The sequence below is a fragment of the Drosophila teissieri genome, chromosome 3L (genome assembly GCF_016746235.2).
Source record: "Drosophila teissieri strain GT53w chromosome 3L, Prin_Dtei_1.1, whole genome shotgun sequence".
NCBI lineage: Eukaryota > Metazoa > Arthropoda > Insecta > Diptera > Drosophilidae > Drosophila > Drosophila teissieri.
In genome coordinates, this window is record NC_053031.1 from 1,853,078 (window position 1) to 1,873,701 (window position 20,624).

At 47.0% G+C, this 20,624-nt stretch overlaps 6 protein-coding genes across 9 annotated transcripts; 3 read left to right on the plus strand and 3 right to left on the minus strand.

Moving 5' to 3' along the window:
- The first annotated feature begins 1,238 nt into the window (after positions 1-1,238).
- LOC122616756 (CUE domain-containing protein 1) lies at positions 1,239-3,075 on the plus strand. 3 transcript variants are annotated; one of them, XM_043792310.1, is made up of 2 exons: positions 1,239-1,461; positions 1,523-3,075. In XM_043792310.1, the coding sequence occupies exons 1-2, from the start codon at positions 1,303-1,305 to the stop codon at positions 2,240-2,242; spliced, it is 879 nt and encodes a 292-aa protein (XP_043648245.1). In that variant the 5' UTR covers positions 1,239-1,302; the 3' UTR covers positions 2,243-3,075. The 3 variants fall into 3 exon arrangements, with proteins under 3 accessions (XP_043648245.1, XP_043648246.1, XP_043648247.1); XM_043792311.1 differs by having other exon boundaries at positions 1,568-3,075; XM_043792312.1 differs by having other exon boundaries at positions 1,571-3,075.
- Positions 3,076-3,155: 80 nt separating this feature from the next.
- On the minus strand, positions 3,156-6,251 carry LOC122615877 (ras-related protein Rap1). Its single transcript, XM_043791043.1, has 2 exons — positions 6,076-6,251; positions 3,156-5,700 (listed from the first exon to the last, which is right to left on the minus strand). Exon 2 carries the CDS (start codon positions 5,223-5,225, stop codon positions 4,671-4,673), a length of 555 nt encoding a protein of 184 aa, XP_043646978.1. The 5' UTR covers positions 5,226-5,700; positions 6,076-6,251; the 3' UTR covers positions 3,156-4,670.
- Positions 6,252-6,882: 631 nt separating this feature from the next.
- Positions 6,883-9,117, minus strand: LOC122618480 (HBS1-like protein). The gene is made up of 2 exons (XM_043794944.1): positions 9,100-9,117; positions 6,883-9,036 (listed from the first exon to the last, which is right to left on the minus strand). The coding sequence occupies exon 2, from the start codon at positions 9,025-9,027 to the stop codon at positions 7,018-7,020; it is 2,010 nt and encodes a 669-aa protein (XP_043650879.1). The 5' UTR covers positions 9,028-9,036; positions 9,100-9,117; the 3' UTR covers positions 6,883-7,017.
- A 271-nt stretch (positions 9,118-9,388) lies between these two features.
- On the plus strand, positions 9,389-12,537 carry LOC122618482 (transmembrane protein 134). The gene is made up of 2 exons (XM_043794946.1): positions 9,389-9,856; positions 11,116-12,537. Exons 1-2 carry the CDS (start codon positions 9,696-9,698, stop codon positions 11,465-11,467), a joined length of 513 nt encoding a protein of 170 aa, XP_043650881.1. The 5' UTR covers positions 9,389-9,695; the 3' UTR covers positions 11,468-12,537.
- A 158-nt stretch (positions 12,538-12,695) lies between these two features.
- LOC122618481 (coiled-coil domain-containing protein 181) lies at positions 12,696-15,797 on the plus strand. The gene is made up of 2 exons (XM_043794945.1): positions 12,696-14,284; positions 14,346-15,797. Exons 1-2 carry the CDS (start codon positions 14,218-14,220, stop codon positions 15,752-15,754), a joined length of 1,476 nt encoding a protein of 491 aa, XP_043650880.1. The 5' UTR covers positions 12,696-14,217; the 3' UTR covers positions 15,755-15,797.
- On the minus strand, positions 15,778-20,456 carry LOC122618479 (FACT complex subunit spt16). 2 transcript variants are annotated; one of them, XM_043794942.1, is made up of 9 exons: positions 20,254-20,456; positions 19,796-20,059; positions 19,431-19,730; positions 18,190-19,367; positions 17,266-18,132; positions 16,949-17,211; positions 16,733-16,886; positions 16,510-16,626; positions 15,778-16,101 (listed from the first exon to the last, which is right to left on the minus strand). In XM_043794942.1, the coding sequence occupies exons 1-9, from the start codon at positions 20,320-20,322 to the stop codon at positions 15,945-15,947; spliced, it is 3,369 nt and encodes a 1,122-aa protein (XP_043650877.1). In that variant the 5' UTR covers positions 20,323-20,456; the 3' UTR covers positions 15,778-15,944. The 2 variants fall into 2 exon arrangements, with proteins under 2 accessions (XP_043650877.1, XP_043650878.1); XM_043794943.1 differs by lacking the exon at positions 16,510-16,626 and having other exon boundaries at positions 20,254-20,455.
- Between the last annotated feature and the right edge of the window lie 168 nt (positions 20,457-20,624).

Here is a 20,624-nt window from a genome sequence, read left to right on the forward strand (position 1 = left end):
TGCCTTTCACAAATCTAAATAAAGAGTTTTAATCTGGTTGGGCATACAAGAGAGTTAAAAATAAAATCGGAGTTCACACCAAAATAGCATGGAAATTTACACATGTCCATCGCAGAGATAACTACCACTGATCTTATCTGTTATGAGTACCTAATCATCCGCGTATCTCGGCAAATCTTCTTTCCAAAAAAGCCCAAAAAATGACGCAACACTGTCACCGGATTAAGTCACACAGAAACCCAAAATATTTGGGGGTGTCGTGACATAGAAATCTTTAATTAAAAATTTCGACGTATTATAAAGATTATGTTTTGCTTATATAGAATCTCCCCCAAGTCATTTCCCCAAATATAATGCGTCTTAAAATCAAAGTCCCATTAGGCAGCAATTAATACCGTCTAGTCTATAATTGGATGACTCGAACTCTCGAAACCTCTTGTCTGATCCCAGAATATCGGAAGGTAGCCCACGCTTCTTCCGCAGACGTTGTGATTAAATTAAAATTTATGGTTTCATCACCTCTATTACGAACCCAAATCCGGCGGGGGTGTCTCGCTCATCACTTGTCCGACTGATATTGATAAGCGGACTCTTTGGACACCGCCCCGCGCTGATAGCAAATCAAATGCCAGCCATATCAGTGCTAATTGACACTTATTAAAACGCGACCGGTTGAACTGATACTGCGTGCCGGAACAAAGGCACAAGCACGTGCAGCCCAATTATCTGCACTCGAGTTGAGGAAATCACGTGACTTTCATCGAGTCATATCGTTGGTTACTTTACTGAGTCATCTGATGGTTAACTTCTTTAAACACTCATAACCAATGCACTTAATTGAAATTAATTGAGACGGTCGCTTAAATCCAGTTTGAATTGCCGCCAAAGCTGGACTTAACCGCTTTGCAACACTGTCTGGGAAGCTGTTTTAAAATACTTGAAGGCATCGACACGTATCTGTAAAATAAGCTTTCCTCACTTATTTTAGAATGCGTATTTGTAGGAGTAGGAGTTTTAAATCGACTTACTGAAGTTTAAAATCCGCGTATGGATCCGTATTTGTTATAGAGTTTTGTTTATAGCAACTGAAAGCAGCTCATTATATAAGTGGCTTGTAAGTTATAATACGCTTTTATAACAATCTAGAAAATTGTAAGGAGCAAGTCATTCTATAAGAATGTCTTATCATCTAATCTGACCAGTGGGAACCCCCTGTTTCTTGGTAGAACCCAAGAAAACTCGCTCTGGTCACACTGCTCCGCCAATTGGACTGTGGGGGCGAAAATAAAAATAAGAATAATCATGTCAACGCTGCAGCTGGAATTTTCGCAGGCAATGACCGACTTCAAGAAGATGTTCCCGGACATCGACCGCGAGGTGATCGAGGCCATCCTGCGGGCGAACCTGGGGGCCGTGGACCAGACCATCGACGCCCTGCTGGCCATGTCGATTGACAACCAGGTGAGTGGAGGTGCCTGTGTATACTAACGTCTATGCTGTACTAACCCACTAACGAACGCAGAACGAGAAACTGCGCAATGAACTGGATGCTAATGTCTCGCCCCAGCAGAGCCTCATCAACCTGAACGACTCGGACCGGGACCTCCAGCTGGTGGACACCACAGACGGCGGAGGAGCGGGAGCAGTCGGAGCACCTGGAGCACCCAGTACCCTACTCCCGACGGCAGGTGCCTCGCCGAACCACCAGAACACGGGCGCCTCGCCCAAGCAGCGCCCGCTGGGAGCGGCCAACAGCAAGGGAAGCAGCCAGAACAACACGCCCACCAAGCGCAGCCGACGCTGGAATCCACCTATCCTGGGTCCCCTGCCTGCGGGCTTCCTGCGCATCACGCCCGCTCCCGGGCAGCAGGACTTCGAGCTGCCGGACGAACAGTTCGCCCTGATGCTGCAGAACGAGGAGTTCATGAATCAGCTGCGCTGGAACCAGGACTTCATGAACGCCCTCGAAAAGGAGCAGAGCGGCAAGACCAAGGGCGAGGACGATGCACCCTTTCAGGAGCGGCTCAAGAACATGGGCAAGATGTCGCGCAAGAAGTTCCTGCAGATGGCCCGGGTCTTCACCTGGCAGCGCAACAAGAAGGTGACCACGGCCAAGCAGATAGACTCCTTGCCGCTGCGCGAGGAGCCCAGCGACGACGAGGATCACCACCACCAGCATCGTGATCAGCAGCAAGCGAGCCAGTCCAGCCAGCAGCAGGGTCAACTGCAGCTGCGCAAGTGAAGCGGATCGTTCTGTTATCTAATCTCAACGGCCATAACGTGACGATCACGTGCGCTAGTAATCTCCCCAGTCCCAAGTAATCTCCAGGCAAGAACGAAATCTCCTATCCCAATCTCAACACAAAGATGCGATGGTATTACCCTAGTTTTAACCTTAAGTGCAATTTTTACCCTACCGTGCAATATCCCCCATATATTCCTTGTTTGTATACGTTCTGTTTACCCTTTCGTTGTTGCCAAATTAGCGTAGTTAAGTTTTATGCATTATTTGTAATCGATACTAAGGCGGCCCCTTTTAAGCCGCGATTGCTAGAGAGCCACACACTCACTCACATGTTCGACTGATTATAAAAAGCGTTAATTAACAAGCATCACACCAGGAATCGGAGGCGAGTCCCCACGTAGAGCACTTTGCTTAGCCCAAAACCTAGTCATGAAGCGGAACTCGAGCCACTTATTGTACAGTAATAGGAACTACCACGTAATTCAGTCTTAAATTTCACTTTCTACCTTTTAACTGCTGGCCGGCGCTTCGTCAGCTTCTGCGAAAAGCATGAAATATGTTTGTATATCCCCAACCCGCGAATCTCTCGGAACTTGCATACCATATCAGCTGTGGATACAATGCAGTTTTACTACTCCAACGCCCCAACTTAACTCCGAATCGATCCTATCGCAGATCTTACAGTGGATTTATATGCGTGCTATAAACTAGCGAAAATATTATAATTATAAAGAGCAGCTATTTGATTGTAATTGTATATGTATAAATATTTGAATAACAAACTTATATAACTATTCCAAGTATCAAATACAGATATTTCCAAACTTCAATCAAATTGTGTTTTTGTCTTTTTCATGGCATGAAACTTCTGAAAGAAGTTATTCGAAAAATAAACCACACGCTCCATAAATGAATTTATTTAATTTTTATTTTGTTTTTGCATTTCCTTTTTAATTTTTTATAAACATAATACATTTATTAATAATTAAAAGATGCTCGATCCTGTCGACCTACTGCGTCGCGAATTCGGGACAGGCAGGATTCTGAGATCGGAAGCGCTGTGAGGTCCCAAAAACGCGACCAGTAGCGAAACAAGTTCGAAAAAATGGTTTTTCAATTACATTTTTCACACGCTCATTATTACATTATGTTATTGTAACGGTTTGTTTGTTTATTATGTTCAAAAATGATTTGTATCTTTATCATATATTTAATATATACGCTTGGGCTTAGGTTTTATTTAGTTTTAATGTTGGTTGTTGGCTGTGTTTAGACTTTGATTTAAGGGCATATTGGTTACTACTCGTACGCGAAGTTTATGCAATGTTTATTATGAAATATTTGTAAATTACTTCGTTTTTAGGTTTCTTTTCATTTTGGGATTGACACGACAGTTTATGTTAAACCATTTCTTAAGTATTAAATATACTAGAATTTGTGGCTCTCTCTGCACTTCTGGTTCTTCTTCTTACCAGGAAGCGGAAATGAGCCTTGGCCGCAGGAGCCTCGCGTCTCCATTTCCGCTTCCGCGTAGCTTTTCGCTCTCTGAGAGCGCGCCGGAAATGTGTCGGTGTGTGGTGTGAATGTGTGGCTGCGAATGTGTGTGTGTGGGATGTGGCTGGTATGTATGTGTGTGTGTGTGTGTATGGGTGTGTGGGGTTTTCAGATTGGATGCAATTGATCGTGGTAAACAATTACTTGTAAATTTGTTTTAAACTAATTTCTAAGGGGGCTCATTACTTCTGGTTGTTTGCAACATTTTGACATCATTTGCATACAATATTTTTATAAAATATGTTCCTTATTCATGATTCATTTCCTTTCTCGATTTATTTGCTCATTTCTCTCGTGGAATTTGTTATCTTTTAGGCGTACAATTTAGTTTAGCTTAATTTGATTTGTGTTTTGAATGTGGTTTTTTCGGTTCTATTTAAAGATATACTTCTTGTTGGTTGGGTTTTCTCGTGTATAAGTAGTTGTAGTTGTGTAGAGTACAATCGAAAAGAATCAATAAATACGAATGTTTTAGTTTACGAATGTTTCACGTGTTGCATAATTTAAAAAACGGCTCAAAAACGAACGACAAATATATTTAAATATGTAGATATATATATATAATAATTCCCCATATGCATTAATGGTTAATCAGCGAAAAATAGTACAATCATAATAGTAGTAAATGGTAATAATTACAAAAACTTGAAACAGTTAAAAACATTTGTCAGTTTAAGTTTTGCTTGTATATAGTAGATTGGTTATTTCAATTTCAATTTTTCGACATTTGCCTTCGGATCCAAAAACGAAACGAGAACGAAAAAAAATTGAAAATTCTTTACTTTACGCTTATACTTTTGCTTCTCCCCTACATCCTTTCTCCTCCTCTGTTATATTTTTCTGTTTTTAGTTTTGTTGGTTTTTGGAAGTCTTATAGCAGAACACATAGGGACTTTTTCGGCTTCTTCTGTTTCTTCTCGGGCGACTTCTTGTTGATCTGCCGGACCAGGTCGTAGAAAATATCGTTCACATTCACTTTGGCTTTGGCTGAGGTCTCCATGAAGGCGCAGTTGAACTGGGTGGCCAGGTTCTTGCCCAGCTCCTTGCCGACGACGCGCTCCTCCTCGAGGTCGCACTTGTTGCCCACAAGCACCATTGGCACATCGTCCGTGTCCTTCACCCGGAGTATCTGCTCCCGCAGGTCCTGCAGATCGTTGAACGTCGATTGCGCCGTGATCGAGTAGACAAGCACGAATCCCTGGCCGTTCTTCATGTACAGATCCCGCATGGCCGTGAACTGCTCCGTGCCCGCCGTGTCCAGGATCTCCAGCATGCACTGCTGTCCGTCCACCTCCACCTGCTTCCTGTAGCTGTCCTCGATGGTGGGATCGTACTTCTCCACGAAGATGCACTGGACAAACTGGACCGTCAGCGCGGATTTGCCCACGCCACCGCTTCCGAGGACCACGATTTTGTACTCACGCATGTTGGCTGCTGTGCTGTATCCTTTGTATATCTGTTGTTTTGTGCTAAATTCTAGGGAAGAGACCCAAAATGCAGGTAGGCCAGGTAGGTGGGTTTACTTTCTAGGTGGCTCTCCCTCGAAAATCACTAGTTTTTAGGCGTTGTTCGGCGATTGCTTGTCGGTTGCTGTTGTTTTAGTTGCTCTTGCTTTTTAGCTTTTTAGTTAATATATGTTTTATATTTAAAGTAATTTGTTTGTTGTTGTTGCCGTTGTTGCTTTTGCTTTTGCTGTTGATAACCTTTGTGCCGTGTAAGTGACTGCGTGTGTGTGAGTGTGTTTGTGTGTGTGAATGTGTGCTGGTGTTTGTGCTCCCTCTCTCTTCCTCTCTCGCTCGCTCCTTCCGCCGAGTTGCGTGCGTTCAATTGTTGCTTTTTTGAGCGGAAATATCCTGATTTGACTGTTCCTCGAGACCGCCGTCACTGCTACCGAGGGCACACTGTGGGGGGAGTAAGAAGAAAGGCGGTTTTTAGACACAATTAACGCTAAATTCGCTGCGAGTCTTTTTGGTTTGCGTTTTTGGTATGCTGAGAACTGACTGCACTCCCTCTTTTCTTCTTCACAACTCTCTCGTTCTCGTTCTCGCTCTAATGATTCATTTTCAGGGTTGCCAGGCGCCCGCACCGAACGCAGCGCCCCACTGCAACGCCTCAAGCCGGAGATTCCCACTCATTTCACTGGACTCTTTCACTTAAAATGCACTTAAATTGCACACTTGTGACCCATGTGCGTACATCGGCCAGCCGAATGCCCACTGCACCACGCAAATGCACCCGCATGTCGGGCGGCAGGGCAACTCTGGGCGGAGTTTTACCTGTGCTTTTCACTCGCTGCCGCCAACTGTTTGCTCCTTGGGGACCGCTTCACCTGTCGCCGCTCGCGAATCGCTTCACTTTTTATTTAACACGACTTTGTCTCCTAATTTCTTTATTTTTTCGCCTTCAGCGAACAGCGAACACTCACAGACTAGGGCTGCCAAAGCATCGATGGCACTATCGGCCGATGGTTGCTCGCGATGTTCTCACTGATATCGCGATAGCTTAGAGATGACACTTTTAAATTTATTCTAAATAATAAAAAAAATAAATAAAATTATACGTTAAAAATATATTCAGTTTTTTTTTCAAATTGTATCAAGGTACCTATTTGCAAATCCAATTTAGTATATATACAAATTGCCAATTTCATAATATTTTTTGTACTTTAATGCTCTTTAGTAGGATTTAATTTTGAAATTGTACTCTACCGTTTGTGATATTTTAAATTAATCATGTTTTAAATATTTTAGCATATTTAAAATGAATATGAGATCTGTTTCCGATAGTCTGACAAAAATTTTCAAATGCTTGATTTCTCATGAATCAGCATTATGATTTGTTCTCAGAATTTTACTCAGCCGTATTTTTCACATTTTTTAGATACAGATTTGAATCATACAATTGTTTATAATTTAATGGACTCTGATTAAGAAAATTTATGTTGGAATATTATGACAATTACAAAAGTGATTAATTCGATAATAATGCAATAATATGTATGAAACCTAATGAATTACTTTTAAGAGAACCAATAGTCATAAAACTTCCTCTTTTAAGATACCCTTTAAATGATTAGCCAGAAATTTTCGGTGTCAATTCCACAGCTTCAGCGTCTTTTCGATTTAATCAATTCATATAAACTATGTATGTATATTTAGCAAAACAACAAAAGTAATATCTAACTAAAATTTCGTACAAAATTCAGCGCGGCCGTTGACCTAGCGGATCTTAGTGACCATCCCGGCAGCAATGGTGACGCCCGCCACCCGCAGCATCACGCGTCCCAGCTCTTTGAAGTCCGCATATCGCTCGATGCAGATGGGTCTGCTGGTTTCCAGTTCCACCAGGGCACAGGAGTTGTTACCCAGGCATCGCGGCTTCTTCTTGACCACCTCGCCGGTGCTCTTGTGAATCGATGCGGTCAGCTTGCAGACCACGGCGGGCTCTATTAGGGATTGGTGGTGCAGCAGCACGGGAAAGCCCATGGTTATGGGCACCTTGACGTTGAACACGATGATGCGGGCCTGGAATCGCGTTGTCACCGGAATGGGTGTCTGTGGATCGCTGATGATGCAGCCCACGGTGACGTTGTTGATGTCCAAGGCGGGCAGGGTTACCGAGACCTGATCGCCGGCGAAAACGCAAGTCTGTGGGAATTCGTTCATGGTGAGGGATTTTACTTGAGCCTGCTCCCGGCTGGCACCCACCAGCACCTTGTCGTTCAGGCACAGCACTCCGGTTTCCACTCGCCCCGAAATGCAGAATCCGGAGCCAGTGCCCTTGTAAATGTCCGACACGGACATCCGCAGTGGTCTGTCGATGGCTCTTTCGGGGATCTTGAAGTTCTCAATGACATCCAGCAGGTGTGGTCCACTGTACCAGCTGGTCAGGGCGGATTCCTGGGCTTTCTTGGTGAGATTCTCGCCGGTCAGTCCGGAGCAGGGCGTAAAACTCACATCAGAATCCTTGAAGCCCGCCTGCTTGAGAAACGACTTTAGCTTCGTCACAATCTCTGTGAATCGCTCCTGTGACCAGCCAACGGTGTCCAGCTTGTTGATTACCACGCCTAGTTGGTTAACCCCCAGGGATCGCACTAGGATGGCGTGCTCCCTTGTCTGTCCGCCGAGCTCAAAGCCGGATTCAAACTCTCCCCTTGTAGCATCCACCACCAGAAGGGCAACATCCGCCTGTGTGGCCCCGGATATCATGTTCGGAATGAAGTCCTTGTGCCCCGGAGCATCCAGCAGTGTGACGATCTTGGTCTTGGTTTCGATACGCGACTGGCCCACGTCCATGGTGATGCCGCGTGCCCGCTCCTCGCCCGTCTCGTCCAGCACCCAGGCGTACATGAAGCTCTGCTTGCCCAGCTTTTTGGACTCCTGTTCGTGCTTGTGCATCACGCGCTGCGAAACGTTTCCGGTGTCGTACAGTAGATGGCCCATCAGGGTGCTCTTCCCGGCGTCCACGTGACCAATGACAATCATGTGGATGTGGCTCTTCTGGTCGGCACGCTCCTTCTCGTACAGCCGACGGGCATTTCGCACGGCCTGTTCCTTGGAGACCTTGAAAAGGGTCGCTGAGCTACGGGAGATGTCGTCGCCACTGATGTCAACGGGTGTGTTTCTGCCCGAGACCACAGGCGATGAGGGCACCTTGGGCGAGGGTATTTCAAAGCCTCGACGCGGCTCCTTAAGGCTGATCTTCGGTGGCGGCGTAGCCACCGTCTTGGTGACGGTTTTAGGCAGCACCGGAGCAGGTGGCGCTTTCATCCTATTCACAGCCGGCTTGGCAGACTTCTTGGTCTCTTCGTTGAGGATCTCGTCCAGGATCTTCTGCATGTCGTAGTCGAATTTCATGGAGGTTTCCACGATGCGGCGCTCCGAGACGGCATCGCCCACCACGCTGCGCACCTCGTCCACGCAGGAGCTCAGCTTGGCCTGCTCGATCTCGTCCAGCTGCGGCATCTGGAAACTCTCGGAGTCGCGACGCGCCTTCTCAAAGGCGGCGTCCTCGTCTTCCTCTTCGTCGGCATCCTCCTCCTGGATGTCCTTGTTCTTGCTGATGAACGCCGAGATGCTCTGCTGGCCACGAGCACGATCGTAGAGCCACTGCTGGGCATCCGTGGGCGAGATGCAGTGGTCGTCCTCTACGGAGTGGCCGTAGATGTCGTCGTACCCGTCGTACTCATCGTTGTAGTCCATGGTGCGCACTATCCTGTGCCGCGACATCTTGGAGGACTATGTATTTCACAATTTACGGAGAAAGGTCAGAATTTCATCAAAAATAATAAAGGTGCGTACAGGTGTGGCTGCCTTTTCGTAAGTTTGGTATTTTGCGGCACTTCGTCCAAGGGATTTTAATAGACGACTACTGGCAGGTATGTATTCCGGTTTGCATGACGTATTAATCCATGAAACTAATAATTCGTTATTTTTAAGAACTACACAGGTTGCGAATTACGTTGCAGGGTTAAAAGAAAGAACAATTGTTGCAAGTGTGAAATCGTTTAAATGTTAATGATGCGGCCTTGTGTAAACAGTGACATATGCATAAATATACCAAACAGGCTGGAAGCCACCCCCACACAGCATTTAACCACCCCCGCGAAACGGTCACACTGCTGCGAGTCTGAATATTTTTTGCTTTGTGTCGCGTTTTAATGTGAAAAGAAAAACAGTTTTTCAACGGTTACGGGCGCAGAAAAAAGTGCAAAACATTGCGAATACGGAGTGCGCGAAAATGCAGGCGGGGCAGCACTAAGTCGGAGCCGCATTTCCCCCGATTTCCGCCGTGCTGGGAGCCAACGTTGGCAGCCCGAATCTGAATCTCCAGCGCACTCGTTTATTATTAAACAACGGGCAGAGAAAAAGCAGAATCCAACCCAAACCCAGAAAACATGTACAACAACGGGGCCAGGGGCTTCTCCATTCACGACGCCTTCGAGGAGGAGACCGACGAGGCGATACGCGTCTATGGCTCCACCGTGATATCCACGCCCATGAGAGGCAAGCAAGGTCGCTCCACCGAAGACGTCTCCATCCGGATTCAGGATCCCAAGTGAGTGGGCTAGGCTTGTTCTTTGGTGAAAACAGGTCTTTGGTCTGCCTGCGTGGGCAGCGATTATTGGCACCATTTTCCCCGCCGCCGCTGTGTGCCAAACAAGGAGCTCCATTCCCATTCCCATTGTGACTGTGATTCCGGTTATTGTTGTGTTTATACTATATGCACATCGTACTTCGTAAACTTGCACGTTTGGCCAGCTGGGCATCTGGTGTTCTGTGAGCTGCCCACTTCCTTATTCCCGCCGGAAGCACCTGAATAAGTTAGCCGAGCGGCGCGTGCGTGATGGATACCATGCCACCATGCCTTCTTACCATCCCATTAGCCATGCATGGCGTGTCGCAACTACAGAAACGACGTGTAATTGTGGGGATTATAAATGCAGACGTCCAGCCTAATTTGGCATTCAATTGTAAAAATCATTGCGCATAAATTTCGTCATAAGGGTCTCTGCAGTTTCACGCGGGGATCACGACGAGGAGGGGGTGGCCTTCGCCTGCGGTCAGCTGGAACCAGTTGGCCAGCCCAGCAAGCTGAAACCAGCCACCAGCTCATCGCCGTTTGCACTTGTCGGGCTTCTCTTGCCAATATAAACGAGTGGTAAACGCGAAACTGATTGCGCCTCGCCTTTGGCGGCAATCCAACCCCCCGATAACCCCTCGAAATGGTTGATAAGGGTCTTAAAGTCCATATTTTGCAAAGTTGAAAAGCCTACTTGGCGCCTGAGCTTCGGATACCGCTCAAGTCAGATTGTTGTCGGGCATTTGGGCTTTTATCTTCGCTAGATATGACCAAATCTAACAAAGTCATCGCCAAACCGCGATAAACCACAAAACCTGTTTTAGAAGAAGCCAAGTAATCAGGGTGTTCTGAAGGCAGTTGTATGATAATCTCAAAAGCCTCTTGAAATATGCTGTTCAAAGTATTTAAATTGCGTGTTTATTATAACTAAATATGCTTTACCTTTTCCCAAACAATGACTTAGGCTGCTTATGTTTTGTACATTGGTTGTTTTAATTTATTGATATATATGCCTATGAGTTGTTTAAGGTATTAATCAGACATATACGCGTATTTAAGGATACTTATACCATACAAACTGAATGCACCTTTTGCTGAAACCCTTTTCGCAAGTTAAGCGAGTCTTGAAGTAAGTGGGTCAACAAATCGGCGTTCAAAACCGGCTTTAATTATACAGCACCCAAGGCTATTAAACGCACCTTCTTTCAACCGCTTCCCCACTTCTGTCTCCCCAGGGGCTACAACAAGTATGCCGAGGACACAACCTCCCGGGACAGCGACTCGCTCATCCAGGAGTACGGCAACCTGCCCACGGAGGAGACCAACACATACTGCTGGCGGCATCCCAAGGTGCGTGAGAACTGGCGCACAGTGCTGGCCGCCTTCACGCTCCTGGTCGTGGGCACGGGCCTCTTTGTGATGGGCACCTTCGCCATCGCGGATCCGCAGAACACGTCGCAGGGAGTCGTGTTCTTCGTGGCCGGACTCATCTGCTTCATACCCGGGGCTTATCACGTCGTGTACATCTGGCTGGCAGCCAAAGGATATCGAGGGTTCGACTTCTATCACCTGCCGCTGTTCACATAAGCGGACATCTGGTTTTCCTGGTAGAGCTGGTTGATCCACTGACAGAGAGTGGGAGAAGCCCCATCTATAAATATAAATCTGTGTTGGTTTATACTTGTATAAACAACTTATTTTCTACATTGTAATCGTAATTAACCCGAAACTCGGTTTGTGTAACGTATTTTTTGTGTTTAGCGGCAAAAATTTCGTTTAGACAAAGATCCCCCCAAAACCCGAATCAAAATCTAGCAATATATAGATTATATATTTTACAATATTTTCTATTATGTACTCGGTAAAGTGTTTTGTATGCCCCCTCAAAACCAACCAAAAAAAGAAACGTTAGAAGTGCAAAACATTCATACGTACACTCGAAATTTATTTAAACAAAAGAGAAAAAACAAACGAAAGACTTTGTATATGATGCTAACATGTTGAGGAAGCGCTAGAGTTATAACGTATACTATATATAAATTGTAATTTATTGAAATTTAATTGCACCAAAAACGCTGCAAGGCGTGCGAAAATGTTTTACGATTTTCAAAACCAACACTCAAGAAACTAAAAAGATTAACAACCGTACACCTACGAATCTATGTATATGATTAGTGAGCGTCTGTCCAGGGATGCGCCTTAAAGAACTAGATCTAGACTTTAGTCAACGTCGAATTATGATTACGATTATGTTAAAACCTAATCGAAAGCCGCGAGGATTCCTCGAGCAACCATGATACCATGATAATACCAAGCTACTAGTGATGTAAGACGATGGATGCGCCGATATTGCAATACGTTCTTTTATAGCTATAGTGATGACGCGTCTCTTTTCCGCTGACCTTTAACCCCGTCCTCTAATGAAATTACATCTCACACTCACCCACATTTCTGAGTACTAATCACACAGAATCACACCTCATCTGCCGCTTAGTTGTTAATGTCGTATAATTTCTTTTTAAGAAATGCTGAATATGGTTGTATTAAAACGAAAATGATTTTCACACAGAAAACCCAACAAGAAACACAAGAAAACAATCAAAAAAAGATAAAATAAATTTACTTAAATTACAACACAATTTATATATATGGCTAATACAGGACTCCTTTTTTCGAAATTTACACAAAACCTCTTTTCTAGATGTAATTTTGTGACTTTTGTATGTATTTTCCCATTGAATGTTGGTTTTTATTTGAATTAAAAATATTATTTTTGAACATTTCAGTTTGTTTTCATTATTTGGGAGTTTACTTTAATGCCGCGGCATTCACCGATATGATTATATTTTATCAACCTTTTTTTGTTTTTTGGACGTGTTTAATTGTTTCTTCTTTTTTTTGTTACTTTTTTTTAGCACTCTTTTGGGAATGAATTTCATTTCCTTACGCAGCTAAAAATGAGCGATAAATTTTATCTTTCTTTTGCGGCATGCCCATTGAAGTGTATCAGACTCCATCATTATCAAGTTCACCCTCAACGCGACAGTGCGTTTCTAGACTGTAAGATAAGACGGATGCGGGTGTGCCCATTTGAATAACTTTCCGTAGATTATGTCGTACTAAACTGAATTGCAATCAATTTTATTAACTAGTTGATGTCCTAATTACATTTTTTATAATTATAAATTGCTTTCCCTTTCCGCTCTCTTGCTGACCTTACTCTACATCTTTTTGATAGCCCCGCAATTAAACCCCTATATATGTATACCCCCGTCATACGGCCACGAAACGCACTGTCTGCCAACTCCAGCTCCGAACCAGGCCCAAACTCCTCCTGGTCAAATGGAATCGGTTGCCGCGGCTAATGGCTAATGGCTAATGGCGATGCAAATGAGATGAAGTGAAATGTTAGAAACAATCAAATCGAAATCGGCAATGGAATAGGATAGATACTTGCTCAATATACGAAGTTAACGACGGCTCTAATAGGTTTAATTATATTGGTGTTGTGCGCCTCCCCGAATCGATTATTTTTGTAGCTCTTGAACTTATTTGAATTGTATTTAAATAATTGTTGCCTCGATTCCACTCGTTTCAATTCGGTTCGGTTCGATTCGAATTGACCCCTCGGCTCGACCGTTGATGATTAAGCTTTAAATGTGCTTAGCGAAGTAAGTGTGGAAATGGAATAAAGTGCATGGAAATTAAGCGCCAAACAATGTTTGTTGATTCACCCATCCCCTCCAAGGAATCGAGGTATCAGCCACGAGCAGAGGTGGGTTTGTTTGGGGGCTTGTACCTGTACACTTTCGCTATCTTCCTCAGGTACAACAGATACCTCGCCTTTTGCCTTATCTTTTGGTAACCGTGTAGAGGTGGATAGTTACTATGGCTCATCTGCCGGGAATTCGAATGGTTCTACCTCTTCGATCTATACCCAAATGTTAATTATAGTACATTTGACTTACTCCATCGACTAAGGTACATTTTAGCTGAGCGCAGGCATCCAAAACAGAATCCCATTCCATGTCGGAACCCGCCTCTGTTCCTTGGAGAGACAATTTGTCACCGCGCATCGATCAAACACAGGACATCCCAGTGGCCTGGCAACGGGCGCCATTGAGACCTGGATGGCAGGCCATCATAACCGCAAGGGAGCGGAGTGAAGCCGCTAATGTCTGGAGTGCACATCCAAGTTCATTAGTCTTGGATGGGTGCGGAAAAGCTGCTCGACACGAAATGGAAAGTTTTGGCGAAGTTTCCAGCTGGTGAACGGTCGTAAATCGCAGCGCGAAAAGCTAAAGGTCTAAAAATATCCCGGCACTCGAAGGCAATCGATGTGCCCGCAGCTGGCAGAGATGGGCGAACGCGAGCCGGAGTCGGACGAGGACTGCGAGGTCTATTGTAAGTCGTTACCTGTAAGTTGGCAGTAGCAGCATGTCCCTACTCATGGATTATTCCGCAGTCCTGAAGCCGGTCAACGAGTACAACATTGTGGACAGGATCAAGGAGGCCAACAAGGAGCTCTTTGCGCTGGACGACGAGGCTTCCAATGGCAACGGCAAGGTGACCAAGGTGAAATTTGCCCTGAATCTGGAAGATTACGAGCCCACGGAGCAGCAGAAGGATCTCAGTCCCAGTCCGCCCGATGAGCTGCTGCAGCAGTTGACGCAGCTGAAGCTGAAGCCCATTGCCGAGGAGGAACCAGCGGCTCCAGAAGTGCCCAAGTTGGTAGAGGCACCAGCGCCGATGGAAGAACCAGAAGTCGATGAAGTGGAGGAGGAGATATGCGAGGAAATCGTGGACTTGAGTGAGGTTCCGCAACAGCCAGTGGTTCCGGAAGCCACGCCCATAGAAGATGAAGACGACTTCTCCGGCGTGGATGAGGCGGACCTGGATGACGATCCTCCGGCTAAGGACTCTTCTGTTCCCGGCTCTCTCCAACTGAGACAGAGCACTTTCGACCAGGATGACTCCGATCAGAAGAGTCTTACCAATCTGCTAACCGAATCCGATTGCGAGGAGGAGGAACGCACCCTGAATGAGGCTCGCCAGAAGCTAAGGGATGCCTACAAGAATCTTTACAAGACTTTGGATCCGAAGCAGCAGGCAACCATTGACAGGTTGACGGGAGCCGAAACTGAAGTGCCTTTGCCGGCGCCGGTGGTGGCTCCAGTTGAAGTTGAAGAGGAGGACGACCTGTCCATCATTGTGGCCAGCTATATTCCAGATGACTTTGAGCTCAACGAGCAGAGCATTTACTACAAGAAGGAGGAGCCCGATGAAGTCAAGGAATCCTGCACCACATGTCCCAAGGCCACTTCCAAGACCTTCTTCACTTCGCGCAGCTTTAGCTTTCGCCGGCGGGCCAAACCCACGCCCACTCCGTCCTCTGCCTCCGCTTCCACGACATCACCTTCCGTGCGGATGAACTATAAGATCTGCTGCGAGCACCGTCATTCAATTCAGGGCAAGCTTCCAAGGTACACGGGCTACATGTCCGAGTACGGACTGACTGCCCAGCAACTGCAGCGCCGGGACCAGCAACTGCGGCGAAAGCAGCGCTTCTCCATGGAGCAGACCATCAATCGCAACGAGCAGGAGCTGAAGAAGATGCAGGACAACGAGCGAGCCTTCACCACCTGGCTGAAGAACAAGATGCGCTATCCGATCAACAAGACCCGCAACATGTTTGATGCCCACAAGAGGCGGGGCAGTGTGGCCGCCGCCGGAAGTCCGCGCCAGCATCCGCAAGCTCATCCGCATCTGCACCAGGAGCAGGAGCAGCGTGGAGGACGGCGAAGGCGGCGGCGCGACAGCGGAGAGGAGGAGGTGCACGCCTATCGACACCTACTCGGCAGCTGGAACAAGTAGAAGTAATGTAGTTCTTACATTAGTTTATTATATAAATGTATCGTATTATATTTAATTTGTAATACAACTTTTGAAGCGTGAAAAATGAGTGACAGGGATCGGAAGGGCGGGTCCTTTAACAGATAGACAATGGTAACAGGAGAGTTAAATTACGGCCGGAGTGCCCCACAGGCTTGAGAACAGCTCCCCTCTAATGACGCGACTTCTTCGACTTGTGGCCATTGTCGCGACTGTCCTCCCGCGAGCGCTTGCGATCCTTGTCCTTGCTGCTGCTCTTGTGTCCGGACGATGAGGAGGAATGATGCTTGTCCCGGCTGTGGTACTTGTCCTTCGACGATTTCGACGGGCTTTAAAGTAATAGAAAGGGTTTTGGAATGTTTTAAAAGAAAATTCTAAAATAATGATTCTGTGGTTTTTTAATTTTGAGCAAGCAAGGTGTGATGCTGTTCGTTTTTTTCGGAAATCAATTTTGCCAGACTGAACAATCATAAATAATTCGACATAAACCCAAACAACAGAATATTGTGGAATTTCGGGTCCACCTAATCAGAACTTGCCAAACCAACACCAGAAGTAACTAATCCATTGATAAAAATATATATTAACAAAAATTATAGTTTCTTTTCTTAAAAAAGAAAATCAAATTTGAAACGAAATTTCCAAAGTGTGTGATTGTGAGTGAAATGATATGGGAAATGCACTTGCGTTAGGCCGTATGGTTGGGTATTAGGTGTTTGGGGCTTTCGATAACAAACCTAGATGAGCTGCCATGTTTGGAGCTGGAGGACTTTAAATGCGAAGAGGACGAGGAGGAGTTCGACTTGTGCTTTTTACTGTGCGTCGACGATCGAGCCTCCTCGCGGTCGCGGCGACTGCGTTGGGCGTAAAATGGGGTAGAACGATTGATATAGATAAGAGAAAGGAGATCTCGGATAAGGTAACTCTTCGTGGAAGGGTTGATGGGGTCGTGGCTCATACCTGTGCTTTGAACTTTTGCCGTGCTTCTTGGAATCGAATTTGCCGTTGCGTGGTTTGTCATCTGTGGCATAATCATGGTTGCGATCCTCCTCAGCAGCCTCGCGCTCCAGATCGGACCAATCCTTGCCAGATTCCTCATCAGAGCCAAGGTCCTCTGTAAATGTCGTTTAAAAGAATAAGAACTTGCAGATATGTGAAGCATGGGTTTGCGCATACCATCGCTTTCTTCGCTGTCTTCAGAGGCCTCTGAGTACTCGGAATCCTCGTCCGACTCCTCATCCGATTCAGCGTCGGTGGGATTGTAGGCCTCATCCTCTTCGGACTCGGCGGTCTCGTTTTCGCCTTCGCTGCCCGATTCCGGGTCCAAGAAAGTCCAGCCGCCTTGGTCAAAGAATCCCTCGGGATCGTCTGTGATAGTCTTCATGATCTTTTGCCAGTTCAGGGATTGAACGCCCTCCGAATAGCGAATGTCGCAGGAGCTATAGAGTTCTCGTTAGTAAAAGTACATTTTTAAAATGGACGAAGGAACCTACTTGAGCCACTCCTTGACGTGATCCAGCATGTTCATGGGAATGGCGTTCACCATGGCCACCTTCTTGTTGTACTCCTTGAACACAAATATCATATCGAAGTTGCGCAAGTGGAACTGAACGCGCTCGAAGTGCACCAGCTCCACATCGTCCAGCGTGATGACGAATGGCGGCCATTCTGTGAGATTGACCAGTGAGCCCGAGGTGGGTTGCAGCGTCACCGTGCTGCGGAAGGGTGCTCCAGGGAATCCCAACTCACGGAACGGTGTGTCGAACTCCACTACCGACTTGGTCATTGTTTCCACCTTCTCGCAGAAGCTCTTGAAGGCAGTCTTGAGCTTGTGGCGCAGCTCGCGTTCCGCCTGCTCAGCAGCCAAGTCGTCGCGGTCGTGCATGTGCTGGTGCTTGCCCAGATCCGTGGTGATCTCTCCCACTTCCGTGTAGAACTGCACATCCACGTGCTTCTTTTTGCCAAACATGATGGCGTACTTGAGGTGGAAATGCAGAAGAATGATCATCTCGCCGTCACAGGGCTGGAAGAACGCGCTCTTGATGTTGTTGTACAGGATGTCCACCTTGTCGCCGCGCACGGAGATGTACCGGAATCCATTGGAGTGCGCTTCCAGGCTGCCCGTCATGCGCTTGGTCACGATGTTGGGCCGAATGTACAGATCCTTCAGCTTGGGATTGCCCTTGTTCTGGGACAGAATGAGCGTGTCTTGCTTCACAAGATCCTCCTTCTCGCGCTCCTCCGCCTCGCGGGTCTTAAAGCGCTTCTGCACCTCCTTGATCAGCCGGAAGGCATTGTTCAGATTTGCAGATGGAGCTCCCACCTCTCCGTGTTCCTTCACATTGGAGCTGCGGTATGTACTGCAGGGAAAGTGTTTAGTTAGTGCATTTCTATAGCAAATTTCGTACTATACTTACACTTCCTTGACGAAGGTGGCTTCTGGCTGAGGATAGAGTCCGCCTTCGTTGCGACCCATCGTGGCGCCGGGGTGGAAGAAGTTGATTCGCAAGTACGTGTACTCGCCCTCCACCGACTGCGAGATGTTCTTGATGGTCGATATATGGAACGGCACCTGGATGCCAAACACTGGCATGATGACGGTCTCGTACTTCTTGTCCACGTAAAGCTTGAGCTCTTTTACTTCCGGTTCGCGCGGCATTTGGCTGATGGACTTGTATGAAACGGTGTTCTTGCGCACTTTCTCCACCTCCTTCGAGTTTCCCTGCTTGGCCAGTCGATCCTTGGCGCGCTCGTTCAGCTGCTGAGCCAGCTCGCGCTGGTGCTCCTTGCGCTTCTCCTCCGTGTTGATCTCGTTTCGCAGCTTTGACTCCAGCACCGCATTGCGCTTGCTGCGACCCAGAATCTCGGTGCCCTGATCTTCTTTAGCAGTCTTCTTGTCATCCACATCTTCCTCGTCGCTGTCGTCCTTGATGAAGATGCCCACGTTCTTGATCTTCTTCTTGGAGGGAGTCATCACGCTGGCCGGCGATTGTTCGCCAACTAGGACGGTGTCGCCGATGAAGAGGGCGTAGTTCTTGCCCTCTTTGTCGGCGGCTTCGGGATTGGTCAGATTCGAGATGCCCACGTGCAAGTTGAAGACCATGTTCTTTTTGAGTAGCGCCTGGCATTTGGGTCCGATGACAATCGAGTTCTCCCGGAACTCCAGGCCCATTGCGAAACCAAAGCTCTTGGGCAGATTGTCCACCATACTGGGCTTCTCCTTCTTAACGTAGTCCAAGGTCTTCTCGTAGACGTCGCACAGCTTGGTGCCCGGAACCAGCAGTTTGAGAATCTCCTCCTGCACACTTACCAGAAATGTGTAGTTCTCCTGCATGGCCTCGGTGGGATTCACCAGAAAGGTGCGCGATATATTTGAGCAGTAGGACTTGTAGCGGGCGCCCAAAGAGCATACTATCACCCCGAAGTGCAAGGGATTTTTGTCAGCTACGGCGGAGAATTTCAGGCTGTAGGCTCCTCCCGATTGGATGATGGGTGGATAGGCCATGTCGAGTAGTCTAGGATCCAGACCACTGGTGTACTTCTTCTCGCCAATGGCAGCCTCGCAGCCATCTGAGAGCTTGTTGTGTTTGACTTTCTAAAAAGGGTGGAAAAGGTTAATAAAAAAAGGAAACACATCACGTTATAGGCCGGAGCTCACCCTATCCGAATCAATAATGTCCATGATCTCATCTTTCAAATACTTGTTGAAAATGTCCATAGACACTAGCGATGCCTTGCGTATGTTGTTGATCTCTGACTCATCCTTGGGACACATAAGGTAGGCGATAATAGTGCTGATGTCGACATGATCGAACTTGGACGCCGTCAACGACTTCTTCCAGGCTTCGCTGAACTCCCCGGGATAGGCGTCCTTGGTGAAGATGCCCAAGCGCTTGCCCTTCTTGGAGTTCTGCAGGGCTTTGATGAGTTTCTCGAAGTTGCCCTGGTCCTTGTCCGTCTTTTCGAAGGGTAGAGCAGAAGGGATTAGCGAACTTTTGGCCTGGAACAGAAGTTGAAACTCACCCGATCCCTCACAAGGAGCTTGATTTCAGGAAAACCTTCTTCGGTGATGTTCTGGGTCTGTTTCAGGAACTCTATTTTCTTTTTGCTGGTGAGGAAGTATACGGCATCCGAGCAGAACACGGAGATGGTGTCCGTCAGCTCGTAGCCCAGCAGCCAGAGCTGCAGGGCCATGGACTTGGAGTACATGACATCCTCCTCGACGCCCACGATGCTCATGATGCAGTCCAGATTCCGCAGCGCGTCATCGTGTCCGATGCTGGGAGCCTTCGGAAGACAAAGAGGTGGAGATTACTATGCAGTAGGCCCATCTTTTCCGCACAAGCTGGTCTATGGGTACATAATTTCACCACATCTCCCAATCCCCACTTATCGCTGACTGCCAGCAGACACTCCACGTGCTCCCCGGTGCTCCTGCGACCCCAAAAATCCGGAGATTGCCGACCGGCGGACGGACTCACCCTCCATTCTGTGTAAAGGCGCTTCACGCGGCGCACAAACGCCTCCTTGTCCAGCACAAAGCTCGACATCTTGCCGCCGGATCTGTTACAGTGTCTGCGCTAACTCCGCTTAAAATGCGCTTAACGCCAGAAATTGCATTTGCAAATTCCGCCGGATAAAAAAATTGCGCGGCGACCAGCTGAAGAAGAAGAAGAATCAGCGTCAGCGTGAGCTGAGTGTGACCGCGCTCTAAAATACCGCAATATACCAATTGAGTCTCAGTTGCCACTGATAAAATAGTGTAACCATGCTCAGTACTCACACATCTAGCAGGGACTCAACCCATATTTTAAAGTTCTGCGCGCTAAAAAATTTATGCACTCAAAAAAAA